We start from the raw sequence: 13,078 nt of genomic DNA on the forward strand, positions 1-13,078 counted from the left end.
CAGCCTCCTCAAAGGAAGGGCCACCTCCGCGATGAGGCAGCTAGCCTATTTGGGGTTAGCGCATTCTTTGCTGAAGGTATCATGTACCAAGGTACATCGCTCTCGACATGATGGAACTACGATGTCTGAAGGATACGAATAATCAAAATGCAATGCATTCAATCTAGGTAGCATCGCCCAAGTGCTTACTTCTTCAATATATGCCGATAACTTGGAGTTGGTGTTGTTGCAAAGCTTATCAGTTCGTCGTTGTTGCGTCAGGAGTCCACTGTGATACCTGCCATTCTTGGCCATAGCTTTGACGAGACGAGCAGCGCCAGATCAACACCGGATTCCGACATCCCCTCCTCTTCTTCCTTTCGTTTCCCGTTGCCATTTCACTGCAAGGAGGCCAGGGATGAAGTAAAAGAGGTACCGCAAAGACTCTCACCGCGATGGACCACGACAAGGGAGGGCTGCCTCCGTACAGCGCTGTCGGCGATAGCTCGTCGTCTCCCCGCTGGCGCGAGCTCCGACAACGCCGCATGCGCCGATCACGGGCTTTCAAGCTCGTCGGCCTAGGCGCGCTCCTCTTTATCGTCTACGCTCAATGGACCCAGCTCAGCCAGTCACGCATCCCTTCAACCAGACTGTCGCTTGCCAGGCTCCAACAGGATCTGGAAACATGCAAAACCCTCCGCCACAAGCCCCAGGATCCCATTGGTCTTGGCCGCGAGCGCAATGCTCGCTACGTCGAGGGCATCAAACCTACCCTGATCCAAAACGCGACCGTATGGGTCGGTGAGCCTGTTGAGGGTACCCCTGCGGATCAGGCCAGGAATGGCTCCGGCTACGCTTGGATCACTGCCGATGTATTTGTCCAGCAAGGCCTCATCATGAGGGTTGAGTCCAAGATCTCTCCTGCATCACTACCCAAGGATACAGTATGCTGGGATGCAAAGGGTCGCCAGCTCACAAGCGGTATTGTCGATATGCACAGTCACGCAGGAGTTGATCCTCTGCCCGGTCTTGTCGGTGACGACGACACCAACGAGATGTCTGCTGACACCACGCCCTATGTGCGTTCCATCGACGGCATCAAGCCCCTCGATCACCAAATCCAAGTCATCAAGTCTGGAGGCGTCACTACTAGCCTAGTGCTTCCGGGTTCTGGCAATAACATCGGTGGCGAGGCGTACGTGATCAAGCACGCAGTCGGCTCCCAAGATGGTCGTCCCGAACTCAGTGTTGCCGATATGCTAGCAGACCCGGATCGCAACTGGCGGTACATGAAAATGGCCTGCGGCGAAAATGCCAAGCGCGTTTACGGCAAGGTTGGCGAGCATGGCCCTGTCAGCCGCTTGGGCGAGTCTTGGGAGTTCCGCCACGCATTCGAGCAGGCCGCCGAGATTGTCCGGGCACAGGACGACTGGTGTGATGCAGCCGAGGCCCTGGGGGTGGACAAGATGGACACCTACTTACCACAGGAGATCAGATGGGAGTCGCTTGGTGCGGTGCTCCGAGGCCAAGTTCATGTCAACACGCACTGCTATACGATTCCTGACCTCGAGGCTTTTGTCGACCACACCAACGAGTTCAAGTTCCCCTTGCGGGCGTTTCATCATGCCCATCAGACCTTTTTAGTCCCAGAGATCCTCAAACGGACCTGGGGAGGTGCGCCAGCCTCGGCCCTCTTCGCTGACAACATGTACTACAAGGCCGAGGCCTACATTGGCTCCGAGTACGCCGGCAAGTTTCTCTGGGATGAAGGTCTGACACCCGTCTATGTGAGCGATAATCCTGTGCTCAACGCCCAGCATGTCGTGTTTGAAGCTGCCAAGGGGTATCGGTATGGCCTGCCATATCATGTGGCGCTTGCAAGCGTCACTACTGCACCAGCCGAACGACTAGGCCTTGGTCAACGCATCGGCAAGATCAAGCCTGGGTTCGATGCCGACATTGTTGTTTGGGACAGCGATCCGCTCAGTGTGGGTGCCGCGCCTGTCCAGGTGTGGATCGATGGAACTGCGCAGTTCGAGGACCCTGTCGAGTTGGATAAGCCTCTGACAGCGCCCATCGTGCCCAATGAGGATCTGAGTGATATTCCCGAAGAAGAACTCAAGCTAGAGAATGTCGTCTTCACGGGTGTGTCCAAAGTCCTCATCAATGGACAGAACATCGCTTCTGACAATGGCAACCTCAACGTTGCCATCTCCAACGGCCGCGTCACCTGTATTGGACCCTGCGGCGACGCACTCCTTGCCGCTTCCAAACCTGGCAGCGACAGCAGAGTCATTCTCCTGCGTGATGGCCACATCACCCCATCCTACACAGCATTTGGCTCCAGCCTCGGGCTGAACGAGATCGACATGGAGGCGGACACTGACAATGGCCCTTCCGGCGATGCATTCACCCGTGGGCTTGACGGGCTCGCCCTCGACGGGAAGAAGCTGCACGTCGCGCACAAATACGGCGTGACGCGCGCCATCTCTGCTCCCAAGCTGTCTGGCCAGATGACACACCGCGGCACGAGCGTGGGCTTCCTGACCGGCGCCGCCACAGCGCTCGACAAGGGCGCCGTGTTTGCCGACAATGCGGCCGTCCACTACACTCTCTCCCTGGACGCGAAGAGCGACAAGACGCCCTCCATATCCGGGCTCGTCGGCGCCCTGCGCCGCGCCCTCCTGGAAGCCGTGCGTAGCAACGAGACCACGGTAGCGGACCCATACTCCGAGGCAGCACAGCTCCGCAAGGTCGTCGCCGGCGAGAAAGCCCTCGTCCTGACGGTCCACAGCGCGGACGTCATCGCCGCCGCACTGCGCGTCAAGGCCGAGGTCGAGCGCGAGGCGGGAACCACGCTACGTGTTGTCATCCTCGGAGGCGCGGAGGCGCACCTCATGGCCGGGGAGCTCAAGGCAGCCGGCGTCGGCGTCGTGCTGGCGCCGGCGCAGTCGTACCGCGCTACGTGGGACCAGCGGCGGGCGCTGACGGGCGCACCGCTGACCAACGGCACGGCGGTGGACGCGCTGGTGCGCGAGGGTGTGGCAGTGTCGCTGGGGCTCGAGGAGGACTGGCTCGTGCGGGATATGGGTCTGCTCGCGGGCATCGCGTGGCGTAACGGCGAGGGGAGGCTGACTGAAGAGGAGGCTTTGGGGTTGGTGGCGGGGAATATCTACAAGATGCTCGGGCTGGAGAGGTCTGAGGAGGACGAGAGTGGGCATTTTGTTATTTCTGAAGGGAGTCCCTTGGATATCGCGTCGAGGGTGAAGGCGGTTGGTGGGGGGTTGGGGTATGTTAGTGTTTATATGTGAAGGAGGGATCGCCTTAGTTGAAGTTCAGCTTCTTGGACATGGCAGAACGTCTTTAACACGCTTTTTCTAGTATATGTGCTTTGAACTTTCGCTTTGTCACCTTGCTGAAAGTGAACCCTTTGACTGTATACCACACAAGACTTGGACTGGGCAATGCACCTGAAAGTACATGGTTGTAAGAATAATTACATGCTGTGTCAATCAGTACCCACACCACTAGACAACTCTCATATTTGCCGTTTACCTTCAAGTCAAGTCTGTTGGTTAGACAATGGCTATCAGCTTGAATGGCTCTAACAGTCGGATTCTCCTCGCTTATGATATTGCCAATTACGCCCTCACACCCTCTTCCCTTCATTAAGTAGCATTCTTTTACTCAACCTTGCTTCTTGGCTGCACGCAGATGCTCCAGCTGAACAATCATATGCTGTTCTCCCCCCGCTCTGCAACGCCGTTGCATATGACAAGGATTGCCGATTGGCTCGATAATCACTTCCTTGTATTCTTCTCCAGCGGGCCATACATTTGCCTCGTCTGCCTGCCACCATGAACGTATGCACCAGCAGGGCCTCAATAAGCAAGCCAATGACCGGGCGACATTTGTCCTACATGGCAGGGATGGTGCTTAGTGGAAAGCTGGTCTGTCGCCGAACCTGCGGCTCTGCGGCTCCTCTTTGATGCTTCTGCTGTCTGGGATAGATAGCCTTTTCTTGTTGAAAGATGCATAAAAGGCCCCTTCCACCCTTGCCGCCCAACTACACTTGCCAAAGTCTGCTTTTTGTAGTATTACTTGGAATAATTACTCTTCATAGTTAACACCTGATCCATTAGAATCAGTATTCAACTAGTCGTCCTACTAGTCTTTATGAGCTCGGCGTGCATTCGAGGCCCTCACCATGGCTTTTGTACTGCTTGCGTCCGTCATCGGTCTCGTCACAGTCTTGTATGGGCTGTGCACTATCGGCCGGCGGCCCTCGTCGTACCCTCCAGGCCCTCCAACGCTGCCGTTGATTGGCAATCTGCATCAGATGCCAAGTAAGAAAGCCCATCTCCAGCTCCAGAAATGGGCCGAAGAATACGGGTAAGTCATAACTTAAACCCTATATGATCTACCAGAGACAGTGCTAATGCTGACAAGCCCAATCTACTCTCTCATACTCGGCACCAAAGTCATGATTGTGTTGTCATCGGACAAGGCTGTCAAAGATCTGCTAGATAAGCGCAGCACCATCTACTCGTCCCGGCCAGAGATGTATCTCGGCCAGATTATCAGTGGTGGGTTGCGAATGCTTCTAATGGTAAGATAACTCAGCTCGGACCGCCTTGGGTCAGTTCCAAAATCTAGTCCTGACACTGTAGGCGTTTAAAGGAGTACGGCGAAACCTGGCGCATGATCCGGAAGATGGTGCACAACATTCTCAATATCAAGGCAGCCAGGTCTTACGTGCCTTATCAAGATCTGGAAAACAAGCAGATGCTCTGTGACCTTCTCGAGAAACCAGATGCGTTTATCGACCATATCCGACGGTACGCCAATTCACTTACAACTCAAATGGTGTTTGGCTTTCGCACCATCAGCACAGATGACCCCAAGTTTAAGCAGCTCTTTGAGGTATGATGAACTTTCAATCTTCAATATCTTGTGATACCAACTCCAACTTCCTGTAGGGATTCGAGAAATTCAGTCTCTTAACCTCGACGACAACTGCACAACTTGTCGATCTCTTCCCCCTGTTGAAGAAATTACCCGATGCTCTTCTGCCCTTGCGAAAGTACGCCAAGAAGCTGCACGAACGCGAGAAAGAGCTCTACGTCGGCCATTGGATGAACGTGAAGAAAGCCATCAAGAACGGCTCGGCAAAAGTCAATCCCCTAAAGAACCCTTGTGGCTCCAGTTCGCTGACATACAACTCTATAGCCCTGCTTCTGCGTCGACCTCGTCAAAGCCCAAGATCTCGAAGGCTTCTCCGACGACCTAGCCGGCTACGTCAGCGGCTCGCTGCTGGAAGCCGGCTCCGACACCACGTCCGCCACGCTCATCGGCTTCGTCCAGGCCATGGTCATCTCCCCGGACGTGCAGAAGAGAGCACAGGAGGAGATCGACCGCGTGTGCGGCGACCGCTTGCCAAGCATGGAGGACGAGCCGCGTCTGCAGTACATCCGCGGGTGCGTCAAGGAGAGCCTGCGGTGGATGCCGACCGACATCCTCGGCGTGCCGCACGCCGTCATCAGGGACGACGAGTACATGGGGTACCAGATCCCCAAGGGCGCCGGTGTGATGTGGAATGTCTGGTGAGCCATAGCTACTCTTTTGAGCACTGCTCTCCTGCCTGTTCCACACTCTATTAACCCCAAGAACAATCGAAAGGGCGATACATATGGACCCGAACCGACATCCCAACCCCCGCGCCTTCGACCCGTCGCGCTACGCAGACGACCTTCAGACCGCCGCCGAGGCAGCGCTCAACCCGGACCCGAGCAAGCGGGACCACTTCGTCTTTGGCGCCGGGCGGCGCAACTGCCAGGGCATGCACATCGCCGAGCGGTCGCTCTTCCTCGGCATATCGCGGATGCTGTGGGCGTTTGACTTTGGCAAAGCAGCCGACGCTGACGGCAGGGAGATCACGCCCGACATCGACAAGCTGACCGAGGGGCTCTTGGTGCAGCCCCAGCCGTTCAGGTGCAGGATCACGCCGCGCAGCGAGCGACATGTGCGGAGGATCCGCGAGGAGTGGGACGCCTGTCTGCCGCTGCTTGACAAGGATATGCAGTGGAGGGAAGTGCCCAAGGGCATGGCGTTTAGTACGTACACTCCAGATATGTGAGGTCTTGTCTATGAAATCAGCAGAATTGGTGTTTGGGGAGTAATATGCATGCAGGCCCACTCGCTCATTTAGGTACAGTCAAGAGAAAACACTATGATGTCTCACAGTTGAGGGTCTCGTCTGAATAGTTAGGTAGTAATGGTTCTTACGCATGCATCACAAAGGCACCTTGACGATAAATTCACATTGTGAAGCAGGAAAGGGGAAAATATTATGTTAATTTTCTCATCCGTCAATGCCGATATCTCGCACACATCAAGCAGCGATTACTGCCAGTACATCCGTAGGCATGACAAGGTCTCCATCCTGGACGTCCAGCGACACCACAACACCAGAGCATGGACTGCTGATCAGAATTTCCATCTTGTTGCTTTCCAGCCAGAGCAGAGGCTCTCCCTCCTCTACCCGGTCTCCCTCCGACACTGAACACTTGAAACAACGACCGGCGATGCCGGCATGGACCTGTTCGCCACCAAGCAGTTGCCTATCAGCAGTACTTCGCGCAACGAACTTTTGCTGCGGAGGCGGTGATAGCAATCTATTGAAGAATGGGGCGCTGGATATGGCATTGGCTCTCTGTGCCGCCGTCTCCGTAACCTCTTCTTGAATGCCAGCAATCCACGCTTCGTATTCGTCCATATCCAGCACCGCATCTGTGTCAACTTGGATCATGGCTGCCGGGTTGCTCCTATTTGCTTCGAGTTCCGCCTCGGTGACAGGGTAGAATGAAATCCTGTCGAACGAACGAAAGAGCCACGGCTTGTCTTGTCCCGGCTCAGAGAGCAACTTCATATCATCCCAGATGGGTAGTGTGCGACCGACAAGTTGGTACCCTCCAGGGCTCTCGCTACCGTAGATACACATGTACTGGCCACCAATCCCCACTGCTCCACGGGGAGTGAAACTGCGTGAAGGGTTGTACTTGGTCCCGAATAGGCGGTGTCTCGGGTCGAGCGGCACGGCGCAAGGGCTGCCTAGAAAGACGTCGCCGAGACCAAGGACCAGGAACTCGGCTTCGCTGAGGATCTTCTGGACGCCTCCCTCCTCGAGCCCGTTGAGCTGCTGCAGGAAGTCTGTGTTGTTGGGCAGATACGGGGCGTCAGAGCGGATCGTAGTGGCGTATCGCGATACGGCCTTGTCGCAGGCCGAGTCGTTAAACGCTATCGGGAGCCAGAAGCGGCGGGAGGGCACGCGACGGCAGATCTCAAAGCGATGCACAGAAAGCGCGCAGAGCATCGAGCTTGGCAGAATACCTTTGTCGTAGATGACGTGCAATGTGCGGACACCTGGCGTCAGCTCTGCCACGCCTGGAATGGGGCTCTTCTTGTGCGCCTCGATGAAGGAGAATATGGCGAGGCTCTGGTTGAGATCAAAGACGCTCTCGTTTCCAAACTCGAGGAGCATGGCACAGTCGCCGGCCTGGCGCACCGTGATCCCGCGGCCGATATCTGTGCGGCGGTCTGAAATAATCTCGCCTCTGGGAACATCGCTGTCGCTCTTGACAAGTTCGAAAGGTTCCGCGCTATTGATGGCCTGTGTCATTTGCGCAATCGCCTCGACGGCACTCGAGATGGGAATCGGCTGGAACTTGAGTCTATCTCCAGGCTTCACCTGGCCCAACTTCCACATCTCTGCGCTTGCAACCACGCAAAAGACAACGAACCCGCCGAGGCTGGGGCCGTCGCGCGTCAGCACTACGGCTTCGTCGCCAGTGAAGCTGACGCTTCCGACCGAATACGGCGCGTCGTGAATGTTGGACGGGTGCAGCCCGGCCTCGCCGCCCGTCTCCCGCGCCCAGCTGGGGTTCGGGCCGGTCAGGCGCACGCCCAGCCGGTTGCTGTTGTAGTGGACTGTCCATTCGTCCGAGAACAGTCTCTCTAGCCCCTCGGGAGTGAATAAGTCCGGTGCCCCGTGAGGCCCAGGGATTACGCCGATGTGCCAGAGCGGCGTCGGTGTAGTGGTTATAGGCGCCGCTGGAACAGCAGCTACAGGCTCCTGTGTCGGGTGTATCATGGATCCGATGCCGAGTATGTCGCCATTGTGCAGCTTGCGTCCGTTGTGACCGCCGAATCCGCCCAGTTCAAATGTCGACCGGCTTCCTAGCACGGAAGGGACGTCAAACCCACCACGAACGGCAATGTTGAAACGGTATCCCGAGCGAGCCTTGCCGACGCGGAGGACTTGACCACTTCGGGCAACGAAGGGCTTGCCAGATTGCTGAAGCTGCTCGTCTAGGTGAACATCGCCATGGGCACCGGTGACGACGGCGAGAGACTCGGTCTGGAAGCGTAGGGTTGGTCCCTGGAGAGTTGATTCGAGAGCTGGGGCATCTGGAGCATTGCCTACAGCCCGATTCGCGAGGCGAAATGAGTAGTCGTCCATGGGTCCGGATGGAGGAACACCGACGTGCCAGAGCCCTGTACGACCGGGGTAGTCTTGGACTGTTGTGGCAAGTCCTGCGTCTAGTATCTCGACAGCAGAAATTGGAATATCCAGTGAGTCGAGCATGTTGGTAGAGAAGTCGGCACTCTGAACAACCTCGGATGCTACGACCCCTCTCAGATACTTGACGTTGGTCTCGATTCCGACTATCCTAAGCTCTGATAGAGCTGATAAGAGCTGTTGGAGGGCGGTAGGTCTATCCTCTCCCATGGCGATCACCTTCGCAAGAAGAGGATCGTACAGAGGTGTGACAACAGTACCCTTCTCCACCCAAGTATCGACTCGAACATTCGAAGGGAAAGTAACATCCAGGATCCGGCCGGACTGAGGCCGAAATTCTTGTAGTGGGCTCTCAGCGTAGATGCGGACCTCGACAGACGCCCCAGCAGTCGGAACAACACCATTCGAAGCCGCAGCCAGACTCGCAATCTTATCGACGCGACCCTCCGCCACTCGAACCATCACTTCAACTAGGTCCAGACCAGTCACGGACTCAGTGACAGTGTGTTCAACCTGCAGCCGCGTGTTCACCTCGAGAAAGTAAAAGGCCTGCGCCTCCACATCATAGATGAACTCGACCGTGCCGACATTGCGGTACTGGACAGCGGCTGCGAGATCCATCGCAGCCTTCCTCATGCCCTCTCGCACAGCCTCCGGCAGGCCCGGCGCGGGCGACTCCTCCAGAACCTTCTGATGTCGCCTCTGCAGGGAGCAGTCGCGCTCGCCGGCCGCCCAGACGCGGCCGGCCCCGTCGCCAACGATCTGGACCTCGACGTGCCGCGCCCGCGACACGAAGCGCTCGACAAAGACGCCCCCGTCTCCAAAGTTGGCCGCGGCCAGGCGCTGCACCTTGTCGAAGACGCGCGCGAGCGCCTCGGGCCCGTCGCAGCGCTCGAGCCCGATGCCGCCGCCGCCCGCCGTGCTCTTGAGCATGACGGGGTAGCCCACGCGCTCGGCGGCCGCGAGCGCCTCGCCCAGGCCGGCCAGCAGCTCGCTGTCGCCGTCGCCGCCACTTCCCGGCACGACGGGCACGCCGGCGCCCGCGGCGATGGTGCGGGCTACGTGCTTGAGGCCGAGGCGGCGCATCTGGTCCGGCGTGGGGCCGATCCAGGTCATCCCCGCCGCCTCGACGGCGGTGGCAAAGTCGGCGTTCTCGGCGAGGAAGCCGTAGCCCGGGATGACGGCGTCGGCGGAGACGGAGGCGGCGAGGCGGAGGATCTTGGCACTGTCGAGGTACGTCTCGGCGACGCTGCCCGGGCCCAGCGAGAGGGCGGTGTCTGCTTGTCGGACGTGGAGGGCGGTGGAGTCGGCGTCGGAGTAGATGGCGACGGAGTGTAGGCCTAGTTTACGGAGGGTTCGGATGATGCGGACGGCAATCTCGCCGCGGTTGGCTATTAGAACCTTGGTGATTTGTTTTGCGGCAACCCTGCTGGGCATTATTATTGGTGACATGTCGGACGCATCTGCCTTGCTGGCAAAACTTGCCAAGTACGACTTCCACCCCCCAAACTCTGTGATGTCCTTGGCATCTTGAAGTCCCTTGGGCTCGCAGATAAAACCCAAGGTCCAAGTGCCGTCCTCGAGCTCGACGGAGCCAATGCCGAGGGGGTGCGGGATGGTTGACATGAAACTTCCGACGTTGGCTGCCGGCAGATCCCAGACCTCGACTTCAATCTTTGCTCCCGTTTCTTCGGCTGAGCACACGCGTTTCAAGCCCGGCCTCCTAACTCCGCCCTGGGGATTGAGTGCATACAGGCGATAGTTGTCGGATGTCTTTGAGGAATAATTGAGAGAGGCCCCTCGCTCAACAAGATCTTTGTTGAGAGGAAGGCCAGTGAGATGGGCACCGACCACCACAATCGGAACCTTCTCCTTTGCAGAGTTCCTGTTCGTGGAAATCGGGGTGAGACACGGTTCAAGCCGCAGAGACTTGGTGGCACCGAGCAACCTCGGCTCGCCGCTCAGCCATCTCGCCCCCAACTGCAGAAGGCAGTAGTCCTGCCACCGCCGAGCTATCAACGTGACTCCAAACGGCAGGCCGTCTGACCTGAAGCCTGCAGGGACCGACAGCGCCGTCCAGTCCAGGAAGTTGACAAAGTTGGTATATGTGCCCAGCTGCGAGTTCTCCTTGACCGGCTCGCGGGCCAAGTCATCCATGGTTGGGAACGCCGGGGCCGTGGGGACGAGCAGGAAGTCGTACGCGGCAAAGGCGAGCTCGATCCCTCTGGTGAGGTCTTGCCGCTGGTACTCGGCCTCGAAGGCGTCCGCGGCGCTGAACTCGCGTGCCTTGAGGATGATGCCGCGGACGACTGGATCCATGTCCTCGGGATTTGCGGTCTCGATGAAGTCGCGGATGGCCTGGTAGCGCTCGGCCACCCAGGGCCCCTCGTATAGGAGCTGAGCCAGCGCGAACAGCTTGGTGAAGTCAACTGGCACCAGCTTCCACCCCAGGCTGCGGGCTTTGTTAAGGGCAATCTCGTACGCTTCTTTTTGTTCCACCTTGCCGAACCACGGCGGGTCCGCACATATGGCCACCGTAGGTTCAGTCAACGGTACTTCTAGCACGTCATCGGGTCGCGATCTAGAGTAGGCGTCCTGCGAGTCGAATCCTTCTACCACGCTGAGAACAAGGCTTGCGTCCTCAGCAGTGAGGGAGAATATGGACACGCAGTCGAGGGTGCGGCAGGCCGGGAGCACCCGCCTCGCACTCAAGGCGCCTCGCGTCGGCTTGAGCCCGACTATGTTGTTTAGGCCGGCGGGTACCCTGCCAGAACCTGCCGTGTCGGTGCCCAAAGAGAAAGCCACGACTCCACGGGCAACGACGACCGCACTACCGGAGCTGGATCCGCCACTGACCCGGGAGGGATCGAACGAGTTGGGCACCGCGCCATATGGAGATCTGGTACCGACCAAGCCGGTGGCGAATTGGTCTAGGTTCGTCTTGCCGATCAGGATGGCTCCAGCTGCCTTGAGTCGCGCGACGACAGGAGAGTCTTCGGTGGCAGGTGTTGAGCAGAAGGACGGGCAGCCTGCGGTAGTCAGGAAGCCAGCGGCATCGATGTTGTCTTTGACAGCGAACGGAACACCAAAGAGTGGGAAGCTGTCAGGGGCGAATCCCTGAAGGCTATCCCACTGAGCCTGGATCTGATCCGGGGAAGCGAGGCTGATCCATGTCACCGATGCTGCGTTCTCCTCCCTCTCTATGACGGATAGGAGCCGGGCCAGACCATCTCCTTGTCGTTGGACTTCCACCCAGTCGGCGATGGTCAGGGGAGTGGAGGAGGACGTGGCGATTGGAGGCATTGTCGGCTCATCCAATCCTAAACTCTGTGTCTTGGGTAAACTGTTGAAAGTTGTAATATTGAGCTTGGCCAAGGTCAAAGTTTGCGTCGTCTGCCATCTTTATCGTCTTTTATGTTGCTGCTCGCTTCACCATCCTGTTGGCCGCAGTGACTTCTTGCAGCCATTCGTCTTCAGCGGCATTGATCAGCGCAAAGCCGTCGGGCCGTCGCAGAGTCAAAGTCGCAGCTCAGTGTACAAGGTGCTGCTTGGCAGATAATACCAAGAGAAGCAGTCATTGAAGCAGATAAGATCCCTGCGTTGACTGAGATAACGAGCAAGACTAGCGCCATTTCTGTTACCTCTCCCGCTTAGTGGTCAAAACCCCGAGGCTCCACCCCCAACTTCCATGTCAGTTCCGGCCGTCGGCCCGATGTATTGCCTTCATGTTGGAATCATTGATGCACTGTAAGCTGGACCAACATCAAGATACTCGATACAGTCAAACAAAGACGGCGGCTGCCGTCGGCGACGCAGAGGAAACTGTGCTGAGGCTCAACCACTTATCTTTGGCTTACATCCTTGATGGTCGGTTTACAGCATCAACAAGGAACTCGGAGTTGACTTCAAATCAACATGTTACACTGTAGGCAATGGAAGATGTGAAAGCTGAAATCGAATATAACTGTTCTTGCGGATATCATAAAAGTCATATATACGAAAAAGATGTTTCCTCACAAGGCCGTTTACGCCTGGCAAAAGCGTTCAAACCTCACCATGCCACGCCTTAGTAACAAACTCCTCCCTGCGTTCCCTTCAACTCCTGTGGCCCCAAGCGAACTCTCTCGCGCTTCACATATCCATCTCACCCGCCAACCGGCTCCCCAACGCTATCGAGCAGCCGCAGCGCCTCCCCCATAAACGACGCCGCCTGGCCCCTGACCCGCAGCGCCCAGCGCAGCTCGTCCACCCGCTCCGCGCACCACCGGACCTCCTCGCCGTCGTCGGTCGTGGCCCACAGCAGGCCCGCCAGGCCGCCCACGGACGCGACCTGGTGCGCCGCGGCGGCGGCCCAGAACCCGCCCGTGTGCTCCGGCCGCAGCTGCGTCAGCACCCCGACGGCTCAGTGCCCGCCGACACGGGGCGCGAGGCCTTCATCCGCCAGACCGAGCTCGCGCGCCTGCTGTCGCAGGTCCTATCGTGCTTCTACACCACCGCCGCGACCAAGCCGGGCGGCGCCCT

At 57.9% G+C, this 13,078-nt stretch overlaps 4 protein-coding genes across 4 annotated transcripts; 3 read left to right on the forward strand and 1 right to left on the reverse strand.

Moving 5' to 3' along the window:
- Positions 1-434: 434 nt before the first annotated feature.
- On the forward strand, positions 435-3,290 carry E0L32_011621 (uncharacterized protein; the record flags this gene model as incomplete). The annotated part of the gene is made up of 1 exon (XM_031134371.1): positions 435-3,290. The coding sequence occupies one exon, from the start codon at positions 435-437 to the stop codon at positions 3,288-3,290; it is 2,856 nt and encodes a 951-aa protein (XP_031000219.1).
- Positions 3,291-4,186: 896 nt separating this feature from the next.
- Positions 4,187-6,115, forward strand: E0L32_011622 (uncharacterized protein; the record flags this gene model as incomplete). The annotated part of the gene is made up of 6 exons (XM_031134372.1): positions 4,187-4,371; positions 4,429-4,588; positions 4,660-4,902; positions 4,959-5,153; positions 5,209-5,582; positions 5,659-6,115. 6 exons carry the CDS (start codon positions 4,187-4,189, stop codon positions 6,113-6,115), a joined length of 1,614 nt encoding a protein of 537 aa, XP_031000220.1.
- A 255-nt stretch (positions 6,116-6,370) lies between these two features.
- E0L32_011623 (uncharacterized protein) lies at positions 6,371-11,860 on the reverse strand (the record flags this gene model as incomplete). Its single annotated transcript, XM_031134373.1, has 1 exon — positions 6,371-11,860. The coding sequence occupies one exon, from the start codon at positions 11,858-11,860 to the stop codon at positions 6,371-6,373; it is 5,490 nt and encodes a 1,829-aa protein (XP_031000221.1).
- Positions 11,861-12,613: 753 nt separating this feature from the next.
- E0L32_011624 (uncharacterized protein) lies at positions 12,614-13,078 on the forward strand (the record flags this gene model as incomplete). Its single annotated transcript, XM_031134374.1, has 2 exons — positions 12,614-12,626; positions 12,673-13,078. Coding segments are annotated over 2 exons (419 nt in total), but the record flags the coding sequence as incomplete, so codon positions are not given.

The sequence above is a fragment of the Thyridium curvatum genome (genome assembly GCF_004353045.1).
Source record: "Thyridium curvatum strain D216 chromosome Unknown NODE_111_length_103525_cov_82.688156, whole genome shotgun sequence".
NCBI lineage: Eukaryota > Fungi > Ascomycota > Sordariomycetes > Thyridiales > Thyridiaceae > Thyridium > Thyridium curvatum.